Here is a 26,750-nt window from a genome sequence, read left to right on the forward strand (position 1 = left end):
TGCAGTAACTCCACTTTTATTAAACTGTGTCTTCCTTGACTATCAGTGTGCTCCCTTCCTATCTGCCATCTTGCCTTCCTCCCCAGCTCATTTTAAAAATTATTTATTTACTTGAAAGGCAGGAGTGTCAGAGAGAGGAGGAGAGAAGAGGGTGGGGAGATCCTCCATCTACTGGTTCACTCCCCAAATAGCTGCAATGGCCAAGGCTGGGTCAGGCCAAATGCCAGGAGCCTGGAACTCCATTCTAGTCTCCCACGTGGGTGCGGGGGCTCAAGCACTTGGGCCATCTTCCTCTGCTTTCCTAGGCCATTATCAGGGAGCTAGATCAGGAGTGGAACAGTTGGGACTCAAACATTGTCCATATGGGATGCCAGCATCACAGACAGTGGTTTAATCTGCTATTCCACAACACCAGCCCCCCACCTCATTTTTTGAGTAGTTCTTGCTGAGCTAGAGCCAGTGAGCCTAGGTGGCCCCTTGCAGACACTCAGCGTTGCTAGGTAACTGGGTGGGGTGCAGGATAAGGGACGGGGCAGATGTTGGGGCAGCAGTCAGCGGCAGTCAAGGAGAAGGTGAGTCAGCTGGAAGCATCTGGCTCAGATCCAGGTGAGGGAGAGCAGATGGTGGCAGGGCGGTCTTGCTCACAAGTGTCAGCAGGCACACAGGTGAACAAGGACACCTCCCCCAGAGAAGGAGAGGCAGAGCACCTTGTCCTGAGACCCCGCCTCTGTTCTCTTTCCATGAGGATGTGGAAGTCGCCTCCTTCCCCCAGCCTCCCAGACACCTCCTGAGGAAGAGAAAAGCAGAAGGGAAGTGTAGCCATAGGACAGATGTTTTGTCCCAAGAAGACACTGGGCATGCCTAAAGGAGCTGTCTAAATGATTAAAGCATAATGATTGTTAAAATTAGGTTGACGATTTCATTAATTTCTCCACTCACCTCTGGTTGAGTGGAGGTACTCTAGGGGAAAACCAGATTTCTCACAGAACATAAATGGTCTGTATTTTACTGCACATTTGTGTAAAATAGCAGGATTCTGGAACCCGAGACACTGTTCTTTGCAACGTGAAGCTGTCCATACAGGTGCCCAGCCTCTTGCCATACACCCAATCTCATTAATGCACAGAGGTCTCATTTACAGATGGCCTTCTGCAGAATGCTGCTTGCAATTTTGTTTCTTTGTGGCAGCCATTGTAACCACCTCAAATTAGCTCCCTAACCCAATGCTGGGGAAATTGTAGCGCGGCCAGTGGCCAGGCGGCTGCCCAGCTCCAGCCAAGGGCATGTAGTTCCTGACCTGATGTTTTTGGAGTCCAGGCAGGCTGGCATCCAACACAGCCTCACAGACAAATGACTCTTGATCCTGGAGCCATTAAATTGTCATTGGATCCAATATGCTGAATTGTAGAACTGGATGAGAAACAGATCACAAACACTGGGTGTCGTGGAAGTCTGGTGGCTTAAGCCACAAGTCCCCCTAAAAGGTGCTGCTTGTGAGATTACTGCCCTGGTTCTCCACTGACTGAGAATGAGAGCTGGACCGAGCATCCTCATCCATCCATTTCTTGGTTGCTCTTTCAAGGGTCACTAACAAGACAAATACTAGCTATCCACCTCCATGGGCAGAATTGAGAGGTTTAACCATGGATGAAGCTGGAAGCTAAGATTTTAGAGCAAGCCTGGGAGATAGAATCCCAGGCTGTGAACCAGGGTCTGAGGAATCTACTTAGCTGATACAGTGTTATCAAATGTAACTTTTGGCATAAAAGACACCTGTACTTGATTTTATTTTCCCATGAAGGTTGATACATATTACAGTACTGTCTTTTCTCCTATTTTCCTCTCTCTCCCGTGGAATGCATACAGAAGTGTATTTCTACCCGAGAGTAAAATTCTACCCGAGGCCCCTTGAACTTGCCCTTGCTGGTGAGTTTTCTAGGTGGCAGAAGCACATGATGTTTTCAGCACTGGTTTGAAATAAAATCTGAGGATGCTTTAAAAAGTTCATTGAAAATCAAATTAAAGAGAACGTAAAAATTGTTGAAGTCTGTATGTGGTATTTTTGTAACAGGAGTATTTTCATGAACTTTGCAAAGAACGCTTGTATGCATGGATTTCAAAATTTTCTGCACTAAAATAAGCATATATAGTTTTAAAAGTATTTTTATTGATTCTCTTTCTTCATTTGAAAGGCAGAAAGACATGCAGAAACAGAGCGAGGTCTTCCATCTACTGGTTCACTCTTCAAATGCCAGCCGGGGCTGGGCCAGGTGGAAACCACCAAGAGGGAACTCGATCCAGGTCTCCCATGTAGTAGCAGGGACCCACGCAGCTGAGCCATTGTCTGCTGCCTGCCAGGCGCAGCATTGCAGCAGACTGGATTGAAAGTACAGGCAGGATTCAAACCAGGTAGATGAGGGATGCTGGTGTCCCAAGGAGCATCTTAACTCCTGCACCACATGCTTGCCCCTAAATGTATCTTTTAATTCTCTTTTCCCACAAACTTTTTGAAATATCATCATATTTCTTAAGTAACCATTTTATGCCATTTAGAGAGAAAACAAAAAACTTTGAATGAAGGGGCTCCATTTGAAATGAACCAGAAACTGCAATCTGGAAAGGAAGTATCATTTAGGAGTAAGGAGAGCAGGAGGGTCCCAAGCAGTGCAATGATTCCATTCAAAATAACACAACACTGCACTGTCACCAGCCAGCTCCTGTAGCGGTCCCTGCTGCGAGCGAGAGCTGTGGCCCATGTTCTTTTGTTCTTTTTAAAGATTTATTTATTTATTTGAAAGGCAGAGTTAAAGAGAGGCAGAGAGAGAGAGAGGTCTTCCATCTGCTGGTTCACTCCCCAATTAGCCACAATGGCCAGAGCTGTGCCGATCTGAAGCCAGGAGCCAGGAGCTCTTCCGGGTCTCCCATGAGGGTGCAGGGGCCCAAGGACTTGGGTCATCTTCTACTTCTATCCCAGGCCATAGCAGAGAGCTGGATCAGAAGTGGAGCAGCCAGGACTTGAACCAGCGCCCATATGGGATGCCAGCACTGCATGCGGCAGCTTTACCCACCATGCTGCAGCACTGGCCCCATTGTCTTGTGTTCTTTTGTGGTGTGTGTATGTGGGGGACAGTGTTAGGCCATTTGAGGCTCCAAGAAGGTAGCAGTAAGTGCAATCCTAAAGATTCTGTTCTCTCCTTAATCAAATCTGAGCACAGAGACAGGCGTGAAGGGACTGTATGCATGAGATGAATTTTCGGATCAATTGCCCTCAGTATAAGGACGTTGCCCCTTGCTACACAGGTTGACCCAATGGCATAAGTTCTTAAGACTAGAAGCGGGCAAAAGAGTCAGCCAGGGGTTGGGGGGAGGGGATGTCTGAGAGCTGCAAAGTGTGGCAGGGGCTCAGTCTGCCATCCCTGGCTTTAGAGAGAGGGAAGGGCCAGGAGTCAAGGGAAGAAGGCAGCCATGGAGCAAGGGAGAGGCGACCTCAGTCCCAAAAGCGTAGGGAATGGTAACCCGACTGGCAGCCTTGGGAGCAGAGTTGTCTTCTGAGCCTCCACGAAGGGCCCAGCCCTATGAAGACTTTGATGAAGCAGAAAAACCAGGCGGCAATGCTGTGCCCCTACTTCTAAGCTATGCATCCCAGGAGATGGTATTTTTTTAAAAAATTCAACTTCAGCAATCAGGTATTTTCCAGAGCAGTTAAGACACCACTCAGGACACCCGCATCCCCTACGCCTACATTGGAGTCCACCCTGCAGCCCAGCCTCCTGCTGGTGCAGACCCTGGGAGATGGCAAGTGATGGCTCCCATGTTTGGGTTCCTGCCAACCGCTGGGAGACCCGGCTTGAGGTATAGGCTCCTGGGATTGGCCTGGCCCAGTCCCGGCCCTTGCAGGCATCTGGTGAGTGAAGCAGCAGATGGAAGATTTCTGTCTATTTATGTCCCTCTGCCTTTCAAATAAATAAAGCCAGCTTCATGGTTTAGAGCACTTTTTAGGCTCACAGAAAGCTTGAGTCGTAGGTGCAGAGATTTTCCATACAGCCCCTGACGCTCTCGTCACTGCATCGTCCAGTTCCATCTCCTGCAGTCAGTGAACCCATATTGACACATGGTCCTTACTAAGGCTCTGCAGCTTAACGTCCATTAGAGTTCGCTTTCTGTACATTCTATGGGTTTGGATGGATCTATGAAGATGTGCACCCACCAATTAGAGTGTCCTACCGGCTACTTTCACTCCCTGGGTGCTGTTTCATCAGCCAAGTGGGTGGTAGATTGTTATGTCTGTGTACAGTCAGATTTTCATTACTTTCACAACATAGCTGCAAAGAGCTGCTTAGGATAAAAAGGGTGATTTCAGCCTACAGTTTGGAGAGTCACAGTTCAAGATCAGTGGGCCTGTTGAGTCTGGTGTTGGGTAGAGGCTGGAAATGATGGAGTGGGGGTTCAGGAGTAATGACACGGTGAAGCAGGGAGCAGGCTGGGGAGACAGGGGCTGGCCTGGTTTATCCAGCCGCCCTCTCCCAAGAATTCCTTCAGAGACAAGGCCCTAGTGACCTGACGACCACCCCCCAGGTCCACCTACCAGAGGCCATCACTAGATCCAACTGTGATGTACCGACCATTAGCATCAGTCCATTTATACAAGACTTTGGGATTTTTTTTCTTTGAGATTTATTTATATTTTTATTTGAAAGGCAGACTGACTGGGTATGGAGAGAGATCTTCCACCCCCTGGTTCACTCCCCAAATGGCCACAATGGTTGGAGTTAGCCCTAGCCAAAGCCAGGAGCCTGGAACTCTGTCCAGGTCCTCCATATGGGTGGCAGGGGCCCAAGCACTCAAGCCATTTGCCACTGCTTTCCCAGGCATATTAGCAGGGAGCTGGATCGGAAGTGGAGCAGCCAGGACTTGAAGCAGCCCTCATACGGGATATCAGCGTTGCAGGCAGTGGCTTAACCTGCTGTGCCACAACATCAGCCCTAAGGCTTTGGTTTTAAACTTCTGCATGAGTTTGGGAAACCAAGTTTTATTCAATCCATAACACACAGCAATAGAAAACTGATAAAAAAAAAAACAGTTAAACCTGGCTAAAAACCTATATAAACCTATATAAATTAATTTTCTAATTAATAATTAATGAACAATTAATGAATAATAGGATCAGAGCAAAGATGTCTATAGCACAATGATACCACCGGGAACTGAGATAGTTCCTATCCTTTCTTGTCTGTCAGTTGTAATGTCTCCTCCATCCCCAGGCTGCAGCAGTTCCAGCCATTGCAGCAAACACCAAAACAAGAAGCTAAAGAAAGCCAGACAATCTTTTGTGCCTCTTCTCTATGAGCAAAGAAGCTTCCTGAATGGCTATTTCCAAGGGTCTGAGTTGATGCTTGTTCCCAAGTATCCATACTCCCCTTCCTCCTCAAAAACAAAACCCACATTCTTGGCTGGACACTTAACTGCCCAGAAGATTCTGTAATCATGGCCAGGGGTGGCCACAGGGACATGTGAAGGGCTGGGCAGTCAGGAAGAGAAACGGTATGCTCCTCACTTTTTCTCCCTTCTAGGTGGCTGGCTGGAAGGTAGATGCTATGGCCGGAGCACCATTGGTGGGCGTGGAGCAGGAGGCAACTTTGGGGATGGCAGTGTGGTGTGGTCAAGCAACCACATAGGAGTGCCGTACCAGGTTCAGGTATGGCTTCCGGGGGTCTTGTACACGGCTATGGGGACCCCAGTCCCTGAGAGTACCAAGGAACTGGGATGCCCATGGGCAGGTGAGACTGACTCCAGGGTGTCAGGGGTACCGAGGACTCTCCTACTTCCTGTTTTAAGATGTTGGGGACCATCTGAAGGAGGTAAAGCAGAGATGAACAGTAGTTCTCAAGTGGCCCCACTTTCAGGGGATAGACCGCGGGCTTCGTGTGACCGTTATTCCCCTAGAGCGGGCATGCTGGGATTCTGGGACTGAAACGTCGCCTTGGGTTCCCCCAGAAGCTGGCTTAGTACCAGTGGGCTGGGGGAGGAAAAGATGAAAGGCATGTTAGAGTCAGCTACCACAGGGGGGCGCTGCACTCGGGAGACATCCAGAATCCCTGCTTCTAAGTCCTGCCTGCCTGGGATGGGAGGGAGCCAGGGATGCTCAGCTATCCACAGCTTCCCACACTCAGTGGTTGAGGTGTGTTCCAGGCACTGGCCGGAAGCCTGCAGTTTAAAACACAGCACTCGGGCAGACACTTGTCTGGGGGTGCTGAGCCCTGCGGGATTGGCAGAGGGGCTTCAAAGGGGTTACCTGTGCGCCCATCCAGCACTGCCTGCCTTTCTTCCTGCCACCGAAAGCAGAAAATCAGACCAGGAGTGAGTGTGTGTATGCATTGTGCCCTGTACGGAGAATCGATTCAGAGCCTTATGCAATATGAAGCTGAAAGGGACCCCAGAGGGTAACTAGTACTTTTTCTTCATTTCACAAATAAAAACTGGAAGCCCCCAAAGCTGCCCACAGTTACAGCACACTTGGGTGCAGGGCCAAGGGGAAATCGTATCTTTCTGGCTTCTTGCAGCTTAGAATTGGCATCAAGGGTGGACAAGGCAGGGGACACTTTGGCTCCCTCCAGCTCTCCTCTCATCCTTGATACAGCAATTGGTTTTTAGAACGTTCACGCAAATACACCTGCAAGCCCTCTCTCTACCTCCCACCATGTGGCCTGCCCCATGCCCCTCCTACACAGAAATTGCAGAGCCTCCCTGGGTCTACGATTCTAGGCTTTTCTACCACGTTAATGACGAAGAAAATACAAAGTGGCTCAGGTTACATAGGGTAAGTAGAAAGAGCGCCTCTGAGATTCCTTCCACATTAAACCACATTTGAGAACGCTGCTGAAAACACTTTTGAGGAGGCAAAGCGCGTTTACACTGGAGCGGGAATTCATTCTGTTGACACGCTGTCAGCTCCAGATGTCAAATTGTGATGACTGCGATCGGAGATGATGAAAGGTTCCAAACCCTTCCTTCCATGCAGGCAGAGTTGTTCCACCTCGGATGGAGCAAACCAGTCAGGGAGGTTGTCTTGTGTTGGGTTACACAGTGACAGCGGGACAGGATCCACCGATGAAAATTACATTTGTCTTGAAACTGGGTCCCTGGGCGGTGTGTCAGGTGGATAGATATTCTCCCCGTTTCAGAGACCAGAGGGAGAGAATGAGGGCCTGAAGACATCTGGCCCAGTGAGTGCTAGGAGCTGGGACAGCAGCCAGGGCTCCTCTGACAAGAGGGCGCCTTAAGTGCCATTTAGTTGGACTTAAACTCAATTAGTCCCAGAAAGGATGTTTTGTGCCCCCATTTGTGTCTTCGATCTCATCAGTGGGAGTCGCGGCTCTGCCCAAACAGGTCTTGTTGCTCCCCTACAGCAAAGGCATGGGTCAGTTCCTCTTCCGAGGCTTCTTGCACTCATGTATTCTGTGTATCCACGCATACATCGTAAGATGAAAGAGGCCACGTGGCATTGGAAGACTGTGGACCCGGATGCTACAGCCGTGTCTGCTACTTAGTCAGGGAGTGACCTTGTAAGTCATGGGACAAGCTGCGGACTCAGTTTCTTTATCTGTATAATGGGGTTACCCTGGGAACTACAGTTGGTAAATGATGTGACTGAGTTAGCCTCATGCTTGAGTATCCCATGTGCAAACGATGGCAAGTCCTGTAAGCGACATCTTCAGAACATTATGTATCTAGAGTGGAGCCACATTTGCCACTTCCCACCACCCCAGTGGAAGCCCCATTGTCCCTTATGCTGGCTCCTATCTGAACTGCTCTACCCAGGACTCCCCTCTGCTCCACTGCCAACAGAGCCTAGAATGGGTCTTCTCAATTGCAACTGCGTTGTAGAGAAGTCAACGCGTGGTGTGTATATTGATTTCATATTAATCTAGGGATGTGCCTGCAACTTTTAAGATTGCTAGGAAATCGTGGTAATAAAATAATGGCTGACGTTTACTGAGATCTTGCCATGTGGCAAGAATTTTGCTTTGAGTTGCTTGTGGCAATCCATCTTGTTGGAGTGCCCTGTCACCTGCAACAGATCTCAGCTGAAAAGATGCCTCCTCCAACAGGAAGTCTTCCTTGACTAGGGAAGCTGGAAGTGAGTATGCACACTTGCTGTTCCCTCAGGGATCTCTTTGTGCCATTCACTTTGCACTTGTGTGCTGGGCTTTTTGTGTCTCTCTTCAATAGAATCAGGCAAGGAACAGAAATGACCAATCCAGTTCAGCTTTGTATACTGTGCCATCTGCATTATACATTTGCATTATACATTATACATCTACAGTATACATTGCATAATGTATTTCGGCTATTTGCAATCCTACAAGTTCAGGGCTCACAATCTCAGAGTGTTTTTATGACAACATCAAGTATAAGAGAGAAATGAAAACACTAAATTACAAGAGCCAAGCAAACACATCACTGAAAGACATAGGAATGCAAGATTGAATAGTGAGGATGAGCTCTGGGTACAACCGTGACGGACTCAACATATGGGCGGAGAGTGCTTGTGAGAGGCACTCATTTCTTCCCAACTTTTTCCGATAATCCTAGGTGGCTTCTCTGAGTTTTTGTTTTACCATCCCCTGGAAGTGCTGGCTGCAAAGTCTTTTTCCTGGGTTAGAGAAAGACTTCTGTGTATTACAGTTTCTTTTTGGGCTAGCCAGAGTTCTATATAGAGGTGTGTGTGTGTGTGTGTGTGTGTGGTCTTGGGACTCTCAGCTTGCTTGTCTGGTGTGGAAAAGACTGCTTGCTTTGGGCTTTCTAAAATGAACACTTTCCATCGATTTAATAAAGGAGAGAGATTGAGAAGTCTCCAGTGATGGTGGGAAGCTCTACCACCACCCTGAGTTAGCCAAGTCTGGAGTCACAATTTGTATTGATTTCATGGAGCTTTTCAGTTTTATAATCCTCCCCCCATTAGAAAATCCTCTCTTGAAAGAGGTGGCACTCAGAGCCTGCAGCAGCCATATGGTTAAGAAATCACAATACTCACGATGGAACTGCACAATTTAACGGAAGCTTCGTAAGCCAATGGAAGGACCGACTGCAGGAAATGGGTTGAAATAAGGACCATGGCAGAGGAGAGGAAGGAGGAAACCGGGGCCATGCCACCCTTTCTGCTTCTGCACACGGTGAGAGCCTGCATGATGGCAAATGCGAGGAGAAGCCTACACGGCTGCCCCCCGGCTGGGCTCTGTACCGCCCAGGCTGGGCTTGCTCTCAGCTGCCCATCACAGGATTCCTGACTGATGCAGGGCTCCGGTGGGGCGTGAGAACAGGGACTTGGACCCGATTTGTGCCCAATGGGATCCTCATGCACAACTCTTGTGCAACACTGAAGCCAGGGAAGTTTTATCCAGAGTGTATAGATCCTTGTAGCCACCACCACGGTGAATGTACAGCTCTGTGGCATTGCCACGATGGACCCCCTCTTAAGCTCCCCCTTCACACATGCCCCACCACTGACCCCTCCCGACCCCGCTCTGCTTTCCACCTCTGCAGCTCTGTCTTTGTACAGATGTTTTCAACACAGCCTCCAATCTTTCACCACCCACCTGCCTCTTCTTCCCCACACACAGTGTTCATAAACTTAGCAAATGCGGGGTCTGTTTGCCAATTAACAACATCAACTATGTGCAGGGCAGTGAGCTAAGTCCTTTTTTCATTGACTCCACGAAACAGCTGTGGGAGGGAAGTCTTGGTAAATCGGATCACTCCTAACTTTCACACCCTCTAATGGCTCCCTTTGTCACTTACAGGACATTCAAACTCGCTCCTGCTACAGGACCCACCCTCCCAGGAGCCATGCCATTTGTCCCACTCCACCTCTTGCCAGCCTCGCCCACTCTGCTTCTCTTGGATAGGTTCTCCCTACTGGATAGGTTTGACATGTCCCAGTCAAACCACCTCCTACCTCAGGGCCTTTGCACCTGCTGTTCCTTCCTTCTGGAATGTAACAGATCTTTCACTGGCTGGCTCTTTGTTCTCAAGTCTCGGTTCAAATTTTACCATCTTGAGAAACTCTATACCTATAATGTTAAAAAAAATCCCCCCTCCCCAAACCAAAGAACTCTCCATATGGGATTGCCAGACCTAGCAAGTAAAAATACAAGACAGTCAGTCTGCATTTCAGATAAACGACATATAGGTAGCATTTCAGTACAAGCGTGTCCCATGTTTGGGGCATACACGTGTTGCAAAAGCGTCCTTGTTTATATGAAGTCCACACTAGCATGTCTAGCATTTTCTCTGGCAGCCCTTCCTCTAAAGCCACAGTGTTATGACTGATAGTCCTCATGGCACAGTTCATGGTTGGAAACGCTGCCTATCGGGTTCTCTCCGTGTGGCCCGACCCTGCTGTCTTATCCACAGGAGCGTGCCCAGAGCCCACCACAAGGCTTGGCACTCAGAGGGTGTTCACTAAATAGTTAATATTGACTACAAAAGAAAAACAGAAAAAAACGTAAAGAAGTTGGTAACAGCCACGGTCCGTGGTAGCTAGACCAGACAGTAATCAAATAGTGGGGTGCCAGAGCGAAGGGGCCTCTCCCCCGCTTTCCATACTTAGGGGTGCGGTGGAGGGGCATTGGTTGCCTTGCTTTCCTGGTAGAATTAAAAGATGAGTAGGTTTGGGGAGAAGCAAAGTCTTGGCCATTTTACATGCTACGGAGCAAATAAGTAACCAAAGAAAAACGCACTGGAATGAGAAGGAGATTTTCCGTAGCGAATGGGGTCAGCGAGACAGGCCATCGCTCCCATCTTGGGCCACAGTAAAATCCTGGCAACTTTGCGCCCCCGGCTTCATCCTCAGACTGGAAGCTGCTGGATCCCAATCCTGAGAAGTCACCAGCGCACATGCAAATAGAGGGCGGGGAGGGGCGGGCGGGGACGGAGCGGAGACCGGAGCGAGCGAACTCTCCGCCCGGACCCCGGGCAGCCGCAGAAGGCGGCGGAATCTGCCGCTCCGTGCCTCGCGGGACCCAGCCGAGGCGCACATCCAAGGACCCGCACGATCGCCGGGGAGCGAGCTGCGTGGGCAACCGTGGCCCGATCCCTGGGCGCAGGCGGGCTCGGGGCCCTGCCCAGCTCCGCCTGGCTCCCGCCTGCCCTCCCACCTGGGAGCCGGACCATGGTCCTGGGGCGCTTCGCCAGGGCAGCTGGACCCCGGCGTCTCCGGCCAGACGCGCCCCGGGGTGCGAGCCGCGTGCGCGCCCAGTTTGGAGGCAGCCGCCCCCGCCGCTGACAGGTGCTGCCCGGAGGGCGGCGGGTGCGGTCCCTGGCGCTGCTGGACGCGCACGCCCGGGTGCGTGCAGCCTCCAGAGCTTGGCCCCGGCTTGGAGAGGGCGCCGGGACGCGGCCTGGGGGACTCCCGTGGACTGGAGGCGCGGAGCTCGGAGCTAGAAACTTTGCAGGCGCCTCGGCCGGGAATCGGTGACAGTGCCAGTCCAGCCCCGCAGGTGCCGGAGGAAGAGGCGGCGCCCGAGTCCCGCGGCCGGCGAACCTCGGCGGCTTCTCTGCTCCGCGCTGGCCTGAAGCCGCTGGGCGCTCCGGGCTTCTGCTGCTGCGTCCGCCGTCGCCGGCGCCGCCGCGGCCGCCGGGCTCCGGGAGGAGAAGCAGCAGCAGAAGCAGGAGGAGGAGGAAGAGGAGGAGGAGGAGGAGGTGGAGGGGAGAGGAGGAGCCGGGGGTGGAGGATGGAGCCCCGGGCTGCGGCGGCGGCGGGCGAGCCCGAGCCGGCGGCGGCGCCCTCCTCCTTCCAGGCCCGGCTCTGGAAGAACCTACAGCTGGGGGTGGGCAAGAGCAAGGGCGGCGGCGGCGGGCGCGCGGGGGCCCCTGAGCGCCGCACTGCGGACTCCCCGTCGCCCTCCCCGCCGCCCCCGGGGCGCACGCGGGACGGCCCGGCCGGCGCGGGCAGCAGGTGGAGCGGCTTTAAGAAGCGGAAGCAGGTGCTGGATCGGGTCTTCTCCTCCTCCCAGCCCAACCTGTGCTGTTCCTCGCCCGAGCCCCTGGAGCCCGGAGGCGCGGGCAGAGCGGAGCAGGGCTCCACGCTGCGCCGCCGGCTCCGGGAACATTTGCTGCCCGCCGGAAAGGGGTCCTCGGCGGGCGCCGGAGCGGCGCGAGCGACGCCTCCCGGCGGACTCTCGCCGGACTCGGCTGCCTCCTCTTCCTCCGCCTCGTCCTCCCTGTCCTCCTCGCCCCAGCCGCCCGCCAGGGGCGAGCGCGCCCGCGATGAGGACGGCCGGCGGCGGGGCCCCGGGGCGCACTTGTGCCATCAGAAGAGCTCCTCTCTGCCTGGCACCGCCTGCCTGGAGCAGCTGCTGGAGCCACCGCCACCGCCGCCACCGCCACCGCAGCCCGCGGAGCAAGCGCCGAGCCCCGCGGAGCCCGGGACCCCGGAGAAGGGTGAGGAGCCGGGCGGCAGCCAGGTGAGTGCAGGGTGCGCGCGGCCGGCTCCCAGGTGCGTGGGGCCGCGCCTCCAGCGGGGCGTGCGGGCGAGCTGCCTGGTAGAGCAAACGGTGGAGAAGATAACCCTGGCTCGGGTTTGGATAGAGGCGAAGGGCGCTGACTTGCACCCCTACTTTAGTTTGGGAAGAACCGACACCTGTTGCCGGGAGCAGTTTGGATGGCTTCCTGCGTGGCCAAGGCAACGTTAGAAGCGAAGTGGGTACGTTTTGGAGGTCTCCTGAGAGGAGGTGTCCTGCTGAGTTTCACCTGGGGGGGAAAAAAAAAACATAAAAACAGGAACTTAAAAAACAAAACCCTCAACTTTGCGTGGCTGTGCGGCGAGGGCCCCGTGGATGCACGTGGATGCTGGAAGGAGTAGAGGTGCGGGAGGTGTTGGCACAGGTGAGACCCTGTCCGGGGCGGGGGAGAGCCGCAGCGCACACAGCTGCTCCTTTCCGGAACTGCACACTTAGGGCGGCACGAGGGTCGCTGCCCACCCGTGGAGAGCGTGCCAGCGTATGCTTGTTACACGCCTGTGTGTCTGCGGCCGCACGTTTTAAGAGTCGTCTCTTCTCAAGTCTGCTGCCCTGCACATCCCATTGGCTTTTTGCTCGGCCGAGGGTCGTTTCGCGTGTGCTTTTATTAAACACCTTGCTTGTAGGATCTGTAAGGTGTCTCACCAAGCGGTTGCTTGTGCTCGCTCAGCTGGGACGAGGGGATGCAAATACTTTTGCAAATGTTTTATCAGCGCGTTAATGCAAGGAAATATTTCAGAAACTCCTTTCTGCCCGAGATGGGAGGAAGTCTCTTCTCCCAAAGCACCTTGGTTGATTGAAACTCTCTCATTACCTCCACTCTGAGTTGTTAAATGAATGGCAGGTGCATTGAATTTTTAATTAGGTTAAGAGCTGAGCCAAAGAAAGCCCCCTCAGGCTGTGTTTTGCAAAGGAAGGTAAAGGAAAAAGTGGCTTGGAGTTGAAAAATGTTGTTTGTTGGCCAGTGTGTTAGTGTGGCTTGAGGCAGTAAACAGGGCATGTTTTATTGAATACACACAGTTTCTTGCAGTAGACAAGACATGATGTTCTGTAGACAGATTTTATTTTTAGAAAAGCGTGTGGAAATAATACGAATTAAAAGACTTCGTAAAATGTATCTAATTGTTATCATGACTGTGGTCTGAATAGAACCCAGGTGATTGGTTTCCAATAGGAGATCAAAATTGGTTTTAAAAGCATGTTTTTCATTCAATATAGATGAGTAGTTAGTGTGCACAGAATCCTAATCCATAATGATGCTGGAGGAATGTTTGTTTTTCTTTCAGGAATAATAGAGCAACAAGTAATTGATTTGCTTTGAGAGATAAATGTCACGCTACTGTGACTGTTAACTTGATAAATCACTCTGCGGGAATAATAGAACGACAAGAAATTGATTTATTTTGGAGGATATATGTCACTGTGAACATTAGCTTGCTAAATCACTTTGCAGTTCACTGAACCAAGGTATTTTCAAAGCTAGAGAGTTTAAAATGAGTTTTTATGTTCCTTCATACGGAAAAGTTTTTAGAAGCCATCTACCTTTATTTTTGAAAATATCACTGAGTTTGAACTTTGGATACGAAAGATCTAAACCGATGTTGCAGGAGACAATGCCAAGAAGGTGTGTGCCTTCGCTGTGTGTAGCCTCTCACGATTGCACCCTTGTAGCAGTCTTGGGAGCTGGATTAGGGAACCAGTGCTCCGTGAAGTTTAGTTGCCTGCCCAGGGTCACACTGTTGGTAAGTGACAGAGAAAGGTGCCCTTGGGTCAGTCTCTAGGCCCTTTTCCCATTGTTGTAGTTACTTTTGACAGCTGTTAGGACTTGATAAATGTTGAAGACTTTCGTTGAGTGACACTGGAGGGCTGCATGTTTAAATGCATTCGGAAGCTTTTGCCCATCCCTCCATGCAGTCAGTTCTATGGTGGAGTAACAGAATTGTGGTCTATTCTGTGATGCATTGTTGCCTGTTTACTTTATCACATTTACAAATGGTATTGCCAGTTATACAGTCCAGTGCTAAAGAAGCTTTTCATCAGAAAGAGCCAGCATCTCACTGCAGATGGAAGTGGACTTTTGGAAAGCTAACACACCTTTCAGACACGAGGTGGCAGGTGGGATGGGAGCTTCTGGCCTTGAAGGGCTTGCTGCCTGTGGGGCACGGTCCCAGCAAGAGGTGCCTTGGGGTCCGGGGGGCCTTGTTCCCTGAGAAGGAGAAAGTCTTCCTTGTCATCAGCTGCCGAAATAACTTGGATGGGCACGCACGCGCCAGGGCAGAGGAGGGGATTTGGAAGTCTGCTAGATCCCTCTGCGCTCCTGCTCAGAGGATCCATCCTGTTGCTCTCTGCAAGGGGGAGGAGGAGAATTGGAAGCAGAAGCTACAGCAGGCTGTCTAGCAGCGGCTTACCTGGCTTTGCAGCGCCCCACGGAGCCTCCTTGGCAGAGGATGCCAAAGATACCTGGGTGTGGGGAGGGAGCTCCTAGCACCAGCAGATTGCACTTTTATTCTCGGTTCACCAGCCCAGCTGGATACAGGGGCATGGAGAAATGATACAAGCATTTACCACCTTCTCAGATTACCTAGGCCCAAAAGATCTTTCTTCCAAGGCAGAAAGAAAACGCATTGCCATAACAGGCCAATTCTTGACTTTTTCTATCATTCTCTGCTTGAGACTAGCAGCAGCTGTGTCTCCAACACATTCCACACCTCTCCACGCCCGGCCCAGCATGAGGCCCCAACAACATAGGTGCAACACACCTGGCACAAGCCGGAGATGTCGAGCCAAAGCACAAAAGCAGTTTGGCCTGCTGCAGCGGGGAGAGGTTTCGAAGTCACCGATATCCAGGGATGGAAGTCGGCAAACCCTGCCGCCCCCATGCACCTGCCAGCCTCCTTATTGTATGTTTTCTGTAGCCACGTGCACCTCAGAAACAGAAATGGCAGACTTAATAATGCCTTGCTGTTGGCTTGTGTGCATTATTTAAAATGTTCTGCTTTGAGAATAAGAAAAACACAGCTCAAAGCAGCCCTTTTCTTCCCACTGATTGTAGTTCACGTGTCAGGCCATATTGTCACACCAGATGCGTTTTCATTTTCTGCAACACAGTTGGGAGAAAGATGGTTTCTCCATTTGTGTGCATATCAAAAATATGCCAATTGTATGTATTCCATCTTGATGAGTTACTAAAATTAGAATTTGCTAGAATCAGTAAGTCGGGATTTTAAGATAAAGAGTGAGGAAGGAATATGTTGCATTTTTTTAGTGGTTTAACAAAAGCGTGTAGTGTTGAGAAATGTTAACCTTTTATTGTGATGTTTTTTTCTCCTTTAAAAATAAATTTCACCAGCATTGTTTTCACAGAGCAGAAAAAAGTATTTTTGAAAAGGGAGCAAATTATGCAATGTACGGTAGAAATGTTTTTAAACGTGGCAAGAGGAGTATCTGTTTATTGGTACAGAATACATAAAACACGTCTGGAAGCCCTGACCAAAATGTGGAGAAAAAAAAATTTTTTTAACATTTAATCCACTCATGAGGTACATCTTGCCTTCTTAATTACTTGAACTTTTAAAGAAGGCTTATATTTTTGAAAAGCCATTCCAAAATGTGATTTTGGTAAATTTTTGTTATTTATGAATATTTTTCAGTTGTTTGAACCATTGTTTCAAAGGATACAACTCAATCTTGGGGAAGGCATGGATTTAAAAGCTTGTTTCCTAATGCAAATGACTCAAAATCTAGCAGCCTTAAAATAAAGCCCCTAAAAGCGGTAGTAGTAGCTTCATATGGCCTAGCTTCAGAAATTATACCTTTTAAAGTCTCGGTGAAAGAGGGCAGCTGAGATCTTGAAACCTTTTGCTTTAATTTAATGTAATTTTTAAGAAAGATTTATTTTATTTATTTGAAAGATTACAGAGACAGGTAGAGACAGAAAGAGAGGTCTTCCATCCAACGGTTCACTTCCCAAATGTCTGCATCAGCCGGAGTTGAGCTGATCTGAAGCCAGGAGCCAGGAGCTTCTTCTGGGTCTCTCACGTGGGTACAGGGGCCCAAGGACTTGGGCCTCCTCTTCTGCTTTCCCAGGCAAATTAGCAGGGAGCTGAATGGGAAGTGGAGCAGCTGGGACTAAAACTGGTGCCCGTGTTGGATGCCAGCACTGCAGGCTGGGGTTTTACCCCACAGTGCCACAGTGCCAGCCCCCTGGGAATCTTTCAGAGCGACATGTGAAGTGGAGTCTGATGTGTTACAGCATTCCGGAAAAAGGCTGGGATAGTCCACTTACTCCACAGGAGAAGGAGCAGGCCCAGTGACAGGTTTCCTCTGGAGTGGACTATTCCCCTTTGACCTTTTACTTTAGCGTGTGTCTGTCAGGTTGCAGTAGAACTAGGGATCTTGCACAAATGTCGATCTGGTGAAGGATTGGCTTGAAAAACAGCATTGGCTGATCTGTTGTTGTTACTGCACAGTCCATTGCAGCTTTGCAACTGCTGTGCACACGTGTGTGTGTGTGTGTGTGTGTGTGTGTTGTGCCTGGAAACAATTAGCTGGGAGCTTTGCCAGTCTTTTTCATTGAATTTAAGTTGTAAATTAGTCTGGAGATGGTGGCAAAATTAGCCCCAGGGTAACAACAATAGTGCTAGTGACATCACAGCCTCATACAGTAGACAGATAGTACTTTTATCAGGTACGTATGCATTACAATGGAGGAATGAATAAGAGCATTGAAGGTAAAAACAGTATTAATAGATTCATAAAAGCAATAAACATTCCACCCTCCCCCCTTTTTTCTTTGTACTGTTTGGAAATAACAGGCAGTTTCACAAAATAAAGGTTAATACATCTTTGGTACCTCAAAGAAAATGTGGAATGGTGTCTTTGTTCACAATGATTACTAAAATATTTTCCAACCCTCGATTAACAAAGAGCAAATAATGTGTCTAGAGAACTTTGTAAGCATTGTTGAAATCTACAGATTCAGAAGTTAGGTTCATGTATTTTTTTTTCTTCTTGATGTTTGTATATAATATTGCACATGTTGTTACATCTATTTATTTTAGGCAAGCAGATTAATTTTTTTGAAATCAGAATCTCTTTGGGTTTTTTATTTGCTAAAAATTTACCTGAAAATTTCATATTTCCCTACCTCAATAGACCAAGCACCCTAAGTAAAATTGCTTTTTCCATAACTAAGGGTCAGTATTTGAAAAACTGGTTATTTTGGTTTGCTTAATGTGAATGAACTAGATACTATCCTAGAACTTGCTTATATAATCTTGTGTGTTGTCACAAAATTAGAGTATAAACCATACCTGCTTATGACATGTTTCCCTTTTGATGAAGTCAGTTGTTGAGTTAAAGGAAAGTCACACTTTTCTCAAGTCGTTTTTGTCTACTTGGAAGATAATCTTCATTGTCTTTGTGAATTTTGATTTGTCCATACCATTAAAAATGTCATCTACCTTTTCCTGCATCATCAGTTTTATATGCACTTTTAATTTCCTTGTCACAGTGAATCTTTTCTTCTAACTCACATTGTTTTTATAATTAGAGTGTGGGAAATGAGTACCATCCCCCAAATTCAAGATTTTATCCACAAACATTTCCCCCCTCTCATGTGTACTAGTCTCTTATTATAACCTTTTTTCCCAAGCATAAAATCAGAATATCATACTTTTCATGAGGTCTCAAATACTTATATTTAATTTTAATTTGAACACAACATGGAACCTGTATTTTCATTATAATAAGATGTATAAGTTCTGTGTACTTCATCTTGAGAGAACAATTTTACTGTGAAGTCTCTTCTGATTTTTTTAAAGCTTTATTTGAAAGATAGTGTAGAAGGAGGGAGGGAGAGAGGGAGGGAGGGAGATCGATCCTCCATCTGCTGATTGACTCCCTAAATAGCAAAAGGGCTGGGGTTGGGCTAGACTGAATCCAGGAGCCTAGAACTCCACCCAGGTCTTCCACATGGATGGCAGGGGCCCAGGTACTTGGGTGTCTTCTGCTGCCTTCCCAAGTGCATTTGCAGGGAGCTGGATAGGAAATGGAATAGTGCAACTCTGACAGTCCACTGTGGGTTGCTGGCATTGCAAGCAGTGTCTTAACCTATTGAAGAACAACATTGGCCCCTCTTTTAAGATATTTTATCCCGGAATTATTTCCTATTCTCTTGGACCATAACCAACTTGGAAATGTTCCGTGGATGATGGAGAAGTCAGTCTCTGGACATTTTAGGGTCCTTACAACCTCCCAGTCCCACCTGTTTTAATGAGAGGCCCTTGTTAATAGTCTGTTTTGGCAACCTGAACCTATTTTGCTTAAGCTGGAGCTACCTTCACTTGTCCCATCCACTCTGCTGGGGCAGACTTTGCCAAACCTTAGCGCAATCGACCTATTGAGTTGGCATCGTGAAGCAGTTCAGGGGAACACTGTCCAATCAATGCTGGCTGTATGAATGAAGGAGTGAATGAATGAGCTGGAGCCAATCCGAGAGAAGTCTCTGGAACAGCTTCAGAAATTGCTGTATGGTTGTGTAATAACGTTCTTTCCTTTTTGATTCCAAATCCTCCTAAGTCTGGCAGGTGTGTTTTCCATTTCTCGATTCCTCAGTCAGCAGCGGCTCAGCTTTGGTTCTGGTTCTCATCTTAGGGTCTGAAGGTGCAGGTAGTGCCGGCTGGGAGATGGCTGCCCAGCTGTGCTGTTTCAGAGGCCTCTGGCCTGCGGATGTATTGCTCGGTGCTCTCTGATGGGGACATCCATTTACCTACCTGAGTCTCCTGACAGTGCGCCTGCACTTCTGCATTCCAGCTCCCTGCCAAGGTATCTTCCCTCAGTTCTGCCTCTGTCTGGCTCCTGGATTCTCCTTGGCTCTTAGCTCTACCCACTGATTCACTGCCACTTCTTGACCCACCTCGTTGGCCTGCTTTTTGTACTGAACACACTTGCCTTCCACCCCATTCTTTGAGAAATGTCCCCTGTTTCCCATCCTCTCCCAACCACAATTCAGATGATCACCCCTACGCTGACAGAATCCCATCCTCGCCAGCCTGGTCCATTTGGTCACCACATGCAAATGTGGCCATGGGGAGTTAAGATGTGCTACAGCTGTGGAATGCACATTGAAGTTGGAAGACTTAAGTACAAAGAAAGGAAAGTGGGCTTATTACTGAGTGTTGCCCTTGTCTGCTGTAGTCCTATTTTGGATACAATGTGTTAAATGTCATGTAACAGCCGGTTTCACCTGGCCTATTGAATTTTTAAAAGTAGGGGAACTAAGGATTTGAAAGTGACAGGTGTGGCTCAGATTGGTTTCTCTTGTCAGCAGTGACAGGGAGCAGGGATTTCATGCTGCAAGCTCAGCAGCACACCCCCCCCCCCTCCACCGGCAGGGACCACCCAAGTGAAGGCTGAAGGCAGTGAACAAAGAGCCTCTGGAGGGTTTCTGGTCCCTTGAAAAGGGCATCAGCATTCCAGCTCTGTGATTGGCAGCACCAAGGACAGAAACCGCTTTGCCTGGGCCTCTGGGTTCTTTTGGGGAAAGGCAGCCCAGATTTTGGTGTCAGGTTTTCAGATTCTTGAATTTTTGGCAAATCCTGCATAGATTTTGAAAAAAGCATCATGGACCAAATAAACAAGGGAGAGCTCAAAATGTTCCTGGAAAAACTGAACTAAATAGGAAGTTTATTTTAGTGCAGAACAAAAAAATTTTTTTAGGTCTCTATGGAGTTTTTTCATCGTGTGCATTTTCCATGAAGTTCTGAAGACCCCTTCCCCCCAACACACACACACACTCACACACACACACATATATCTATCTCTGGGCTGGAGTTAGCTGTGAATTTGAACTTCCAGCTCAGACAGCTCATGGCTGACTGCCTATTCTCCTCCTCCCTCCAGCCCAAGCACCAGGCATCCTCAGGATGTACGTGGCAGGTGCCGAGTATTTTACAACGTAGTAGGAGAAGTCAGTGGGGCCATGAGCAGCAGCATGGAGCTGGCTGGGGGTGCGGGATGGGCAGGGAGGAGGTGGCACAGGGTGAGTGGCCAAGGCCTTGGCTTTGCATGGGGCATACAAGAGGGGGCAACAGGAGAACAAGAACCGTTGTCGAGAGGGGTCCTGGGAGACTTCTTGAAAAATGAGGGTCACGTGGGCTGGCTGCTGAGCCGGGGCCTATGAGGAGAGAAAAGCTGGAGATGATGGGTGCACAGTTGATGGGTGGGTCCCCTACACCAGAGGGAGGCAGTCTCCTTGGCAGATGGCAGGGGCAGTGTGGCTGTGAGTGCGGGAGGCTGCAGGTCTGCTGTGGGTGGTTTGCGGGTGCTCCACCTGTGACTGGGGTTAGGACACAGGGCGATAGAGAAAGGAGGGCACCTTTGGCGAAGGGTGAGCAAACATGCCATCCTGTGGGTGCAAGCGCTAGGGAGTCAGAAGTGGGACTGCAGCCTGGGGTGGGAGCGGGGGCTGTGGGAAGACAGGCAGAAAGGAAACAGGGCCAGGGGTGCTAGAGCGCACAGTAGGGGCCCTGGAGGACCCTGGGCCAGGAGCGTGTCTGGGTCACATGGAGCTTTCTGAGGGCAACCCTGGCAGTGGGGGCTGGGTGGTCTCCAGGGAGAGCGGGGAGCTGGACAGGGGTCTGACCTCAGTGACCACAGATGGAAGGAACTGAGTGAGTAGGGATTTGGCTGAAGCTTCCAGGAGAGGGGAATGGAATGAATACCTGAGAGCACATGCGCCCCTTTGCTTAGGGCTGTGATTGCCCCTGGCTCTGTACAGCAATGCTTTCTCTGGAAAATCTTTGTTGAGCGGGAGGGTCAAGTCTTATTAAAAAAAAATTCATTCATTCACTCGAAAGACAGAGAGAAAAATGTTCCATCTACTGGTTTACTTCCCAAATGGCTGCAACAACCAGGGCTGGCCTACCACAGAGCCCCTAGGGTCTCCCACTTGGGTGGCAGGGGCCCAAGTACTTGGGCCGTCATCTACCCCACTTCCTGGGCGCATTATCTGGAAGCAGAACATCTGGGCCTCCCATCAGTATTCATATCAGTACTCCCATGTGGGGTGCCAGCATTGCAGTGGTGGCTTAGCCGGCTGCACCACAGCACTGGCCCCGAAGGATCATTTAATGCATTGTGGTTCAGGTCTGGGCTCCTGCATGCCATGTTGTCACCTATTTGCTGCTGCAGGTCCTAGTTAGGATTATTCTGGATGCTTCAGAATAGCGTATTTTGAGGCTGGCACTGTGGTGTAGCGAGTGAGGCTGCTGCCTGTAGTGCCGGCATCCCATATGGGTGCCAGTTCGAGTCCCAGCTGCTCCGCTTCCAATCCAGCTCTCTATGATGGGCTGGGAAAGCGGTGGAAGATGGCCCAAGTCCTTGGGCCCCTGCACCCACGTGGGAGACCTGGAAGAAGCTCCTGGCTCCCAGTTTCAGATTGGCATAGCTCTGGCCGTTGCGGCTAATTAGGGATTGAACCAGCGTCTCTCCCTGCCTCTCCCTCTCTCTCTCTGTGTAACTCTGACTTTCAAATAAATAAATAAATCTTCTTTAAAAAAAGAATAGCATATGTTTCCTTTTCCTCTGCAGCCTTAGGCAATGGAAGAAATGATTGTTAGTAGAGCAAAAGATACAGTGAAACAGGTTTGTCCGTTGAAAAAATCGGGCAAAACAAGCAACCCTCCTACACATCCTTGTAACTTGAATCCTTATGATGCCTGATCTGAGTGGCTTTGCACAAAGACTTCGAATAAAGGGTTTGGAGAGGGTTTTTCTCTTAGAAGCAAGGTTGATATGTCCGTGGGGCCAACGGTGCATTTCTGAGAAGCACCTGCAGATCCTCTCTCAGCATAGAAATGATGTTCTGTTTGGATCCTTCAGCCATATTTGACTCCTGTTGTTTTTTTAAAGATTTATTTATTTACTTGAAAGTCAGAGTCACACAGAGAAGGAGAGGGAGAAAGAGAGAAAGAGGGAGGGAAAGAAGGAGGTCTTCTATCCGCTGGTTCACTCCCCAATTGGCCGCAACAGCCAGAGCTGTGCCAATCCAGAGCCAGGAGCTTCTTCCGGATCTCCCACATGAGTGCAGGGCCCCAAGCACTTGGGCCATCTTCTGCTTTCCCAGGCCATAGCAGAGAGCTGGATCAGAAGTAGAGCAGCCGGGACTCAAATTGGCACCCATATGGGATGCTGGCGCTGCAGGTGGCGGCTTTACCTGCTACGCCACGGCATTGGCCCCTCTTGTTCTTTTATGGAAATGTGAAATGGCTTTTGATAAAAGAAAAATTCAGCACCTTTAGGGCTTCCCATGGAATGATATTTTCACAACCCTGAATGAGAAGTTTGAGTGTTTTTTCCAAATACCTTTGGGGATGGGAATGGATTTGGGAGCCGAAGCCTCCTGCCCTGGAGGAGTGAGGCCCTGACTCAGCAGGGGTCCTACTGGCTGCAGCTGAGTGTGCCCGTGGCCAGCAATGTCCCCTCCCTCCCTTAGCTTTCTCTTGCCTTCTTCCACTTTGATTTCCTACATTCCCATCCCTGGCATCTTTTCCTCTCCTTGTACAATTTTTAATTGCCATGTAACTATACATAGGTATGGAGTACAGTGGTATTTCAGTACATCCATAACCTTCCGTGTCAAGCAGAGAAACTTCTAGGATGATACAATCTTTATAAGCGGGTTATATGTTCTGCTTAGATGCATGATAGCCAAGCCAGCTGCAGAGCAAAACAAACATCACAGCCTCTGTGGTCCCAGGGAGACCGAGGGGCCCTCCTTTGAGTTGGCCCATGTGTGTGACGACTGCTTTGGAAACTTTGTGGTAGAGGCTTAGAAATTTGCTTTGCTCATGCCTCTTTTTTTTTTGGACAGGCAGAGTTAGAGAGTTATAGGCAGTGAGAGAGAGAGAGACAGAGAGAAAGGTCTTCCTTTTTCCGTTGGTTCACCCCCCAAATGGCCACTGCGGCCTGCGCACTGCGCCGATCCGAAGCCAAGAGCCAAGTGCTTCTCCTGGTCTCCCATGCGGATGCAGGGCCCAAGGACCTGGGCCATCTTCCACTGCACTCCCAGGCCCCAGCAGAGAGCTGGACTGGAAGAGGAGCAACCGGGACTAGAACCCTGGGGTGGGGGGGGCGCCGCAGGTGGAGGATTAGCCAAGTGAGCCGCAGCGTTGGCCACTCATGCCTCTTAAGACCTTTTTTTTTTTTTTTTTTTGGTTAGTTCACTCTCTCGGGTTGTATTGGGTTATATCCTCGGTGTTCAAAAAATGCAATTAATTGCTAAGTTTGTTTTTGGTGCAAAAAGAATTTGAAGTTGATCTGTAGATGTTTTCCTACTAAGCATTTTCCCAAACTTTTTGAATACCCTGAATACCTCTTGTATTAACAATGGCATTTTTGGAAGAGCCAACATTATTAACCTAGCTTCTCTTGGGTACTGGGTGCTGTTCTAAGTGCTCGCTGTGTGTTAACTCACTTATCTAGTTCAGCAGTTGGGCTGATTGTCTTTTGCGTTTCCCAGGTGAGGAAACTGAGCTACAGGACACGAATGGATCTCCCGGAAGTTACGCATCTGTGTGATTTGTACCCAGGTCTTTTCCACCAGCGTGTCTGCCTTGAGCGCTACACAAGAGGGCTGTGGGCAGTTGGTTGTGCCCTAGTAACTCAGTGAGGGAAGACAGACTCCCAAGTGGAAGTTTGGAATGAAGTTCACAGCCATGTCTTCAGGCTGTCTCCTTGTAATACCGCGGTCCTGCTCCACTGTCCTGTTCTTCCCAGCTCCCTTATTCCTAAGGGACAGCTCCTAGCAAGTACGTTTAATAGACACAGATTTAGTGTAACGGCTAGGCACTTTGGGAGCAGTTATTGGCCCCACCACTTACTGGTGGTAAGCCGCCTAGGCCGTCTTTGAATACTAGAAAAGGATGTCACTGGCAATTCTTGAATGACAGCTATGTTAAAAAGAATTCTTCCTCACCGGTACCCCACCGGGTCATCATTATTATTTTCACTTTATTGCCATTATGGTTAGGAACATGTTATGGATTATAAGACTTTTATCATGACACATGTCCTGTTTCTGTAACCTCATCTTGTTTCTGTCACTCCTTTCTTGTCCCCTGAAAGGCACAGTATTATGAGAGTAAATAAAATAGATTTGTCTCCTAGCTGCTCTATACACAGGACCTCAGATAAGCATTATTGATTGCACACCTCATCTCATTTACACCTCATAGCAGTTCTGACAAAACAGTTTTGGTTGTATTGAAATATTTATTTTCATTTGAATGACAGAGAGGGAGAGACAGACAGACAGACTCTCACATCTACTAGTTCATTCCTCAAAGGCCTGCAACAGCCGGAATTGGGCCAGGCCGAAGCCAGGCGCTGGGAACTCCATCTGGGTCTCCCATATGGGTGGCAGGGACCCAGGAACTTGAGCGTTCATCTGCTGCCTTCCGGGGGTGCTCCTTAGTAGGAAGCCGGCTGGAGAGCAGAGCCAGCACTGGAACCCAGAGACTCTGATAAGGGGTGCAGGTGTCCCGCAGCAGCTTAACCACTGTGCACTGGTGATCAGTTGCATTCTACATAAAGGAAGTTCTTAGGGGGCTAAGTCACTTTTCTGGTCCTGGTTCATCCTGTCGTCGTCGTTAAATGGAGAAGCTTGAGCGCTAATGGGCACCTGTCTGATCTATCTGACTCCTGCCAAGGACATAATTCCCAGGTTACACACTCCCCACCCCACCCCACCATTAGTGAGGCCGTGTTACTACACCGGTGCCACTGGCACCCACAGCTGTGATTCCTGGTTGAGTCTGGCTGGCCCTTGACACCAGCCTTGCTGCTGGGGCATTGTCTCACCCTGGTTTTTGGGGAGACAGAAAGAGGAAGATCCCATTGCCACTTGGAGAAAACCATCCGTGAGTGGGAGTGGGTGAGTTTGTTTATGTACAGTCTCAGTTCCAAGAGCGCATAAGTGGATAGTTTTCTGTCTTCCTTGGGAGTTCTGTAAGTGTGTTCGTGACAGCAAGCTGTGTTAAAACTCGGGAAAATGAAGCTGTGCCTTCTGTTGTATGTCTTGGAGTTACGATCTGTGGGCAGGCAAACAAATTGTTTTCAGAGCCCCTAGTGTTTCGAAGATGTCCTTGTGGGGTATATTTCTTTAACAAAGCGAAGCCAATGTGAATTATCTTCTCACTTCAGCAGAACTTCCAGTGTTTCCTGCTAATAATAATTCCAGGGGCTGTGCCAGTCACTCTTAACTGCTTTGTGGGCATCGTTTTGTTTAACCTTTGTGGCAGACCTAGAGGGGCAGGAGTTCTTAGCCTCGTTTTATAGATGAATCCACAGAGGCTCAGAAAAGGCGAGGGGATTTCTCCAGGCTGCACAGCTGGAAGGTGGCAGAGCTGTGATTTTTGGACCAAAGTGGCTGACTCCAGAACTCGGGCATCTGACTGCCATGTCGCATGCTTTCCTCGGGGTGGAAGGGCTGTGAGGTCTGGGCATGAGCACTGTCGCATTGCCCCAGCCTCATCTGAAGGGGAAGGGGAGGGAAGGGAAGGCTGTCCTCAGAAAGTGACGCCTAGGATGAGATGTAAGGAAAGAAAAGGAGTTGACCGGAGTTGGGGGAGGTAGGGCTATGTGGGATGTGGCAGACAGGTTTGGGCAGAGAAAGGACCACAGAAAGCAGAAACAAAGACTCTCTAGACAGCTGGGATGAGAGAAAGGAGTGTGTGTGCATGTATGTGCACACACATGTGTACATATGTGTATGTGTGCACATGTGTGAACAGGTGTGCCTGTGTGAGTGGGTGCGAGTTTGTGGGGGATGGGTTTGAAGTGGCTAGCAGAGGTCAGAATATGTAGGACTTCCTGGGGCTTGAGGAGGTTTTGAACTTAAACAAAAAAATGAGGTGATCTTTTTTTTTGTCTAAGATTTATTTTATTTGAAAGGTAGAGTTATATAGAGAGAAGGAGAGAGAGTCCATCCACTGGTTCACTCCTCAAATGGCTGCAACAGCCAGGTTGGGCCAGGCTGAAGCCAGGAACCCAGCGCTGCTTCTGGGTCTCCCACGTGGGTGCAGGTGCCCAAGGACTTGGGCCATCTGCTGCTGCTTTCCAAGGCACGTTAGCAGGGAGCTGGATCGGAAGTGGAGCAGCCAAGACTTGAACTGGCGCCCATATGGGATGCTGGCATCACAGGCGGCTTTACATGCTACGCTGCGACCACCG

At 49.5% G+C, this 26,750-nt stretch overlaps 1 protein-coding gene across 2 annotated transcripts in view; it reads left to right on the forward strand.

Annotated features, from left to right (window-relative positions):
- The first annotated feature begins 11,732 nt into the window (after window positions 1-11,732).
- The window catches only part of MCTP1 (multiple C2 and transmembrane domain containing 1), a 614,838-nt gene continuing 599,820 nt past the window's right edge, over window positions 11,733-26,750 (forward strand). For both annotated transcript variants that reach the window (XM_062212394.1, XM_062212396.1), the window contains exon 1: window positions 11,733-12,464. In XM_062212394.1, coding sequence (XP_062068378.1) covers window positions 11,733-12,464 — 732 coding nt within the window. The remainder of the gene's footprint in view (window positions 12,465-26,750) is intronic.

The sequence above is a fragment of the Lepus europaeus genome, chromosome 15, assembly GCF_033115175.1.
Source record: "Lepus europaeus isolate LE1 chromosome 15, mLepTim1.pri, whole genome shotgun sequence".
NCBI lineage: Eukaryota > Metazoa > Chordata > Mammalia > Lagomorpha > Leporidae > Lepus > Lepus europaeus.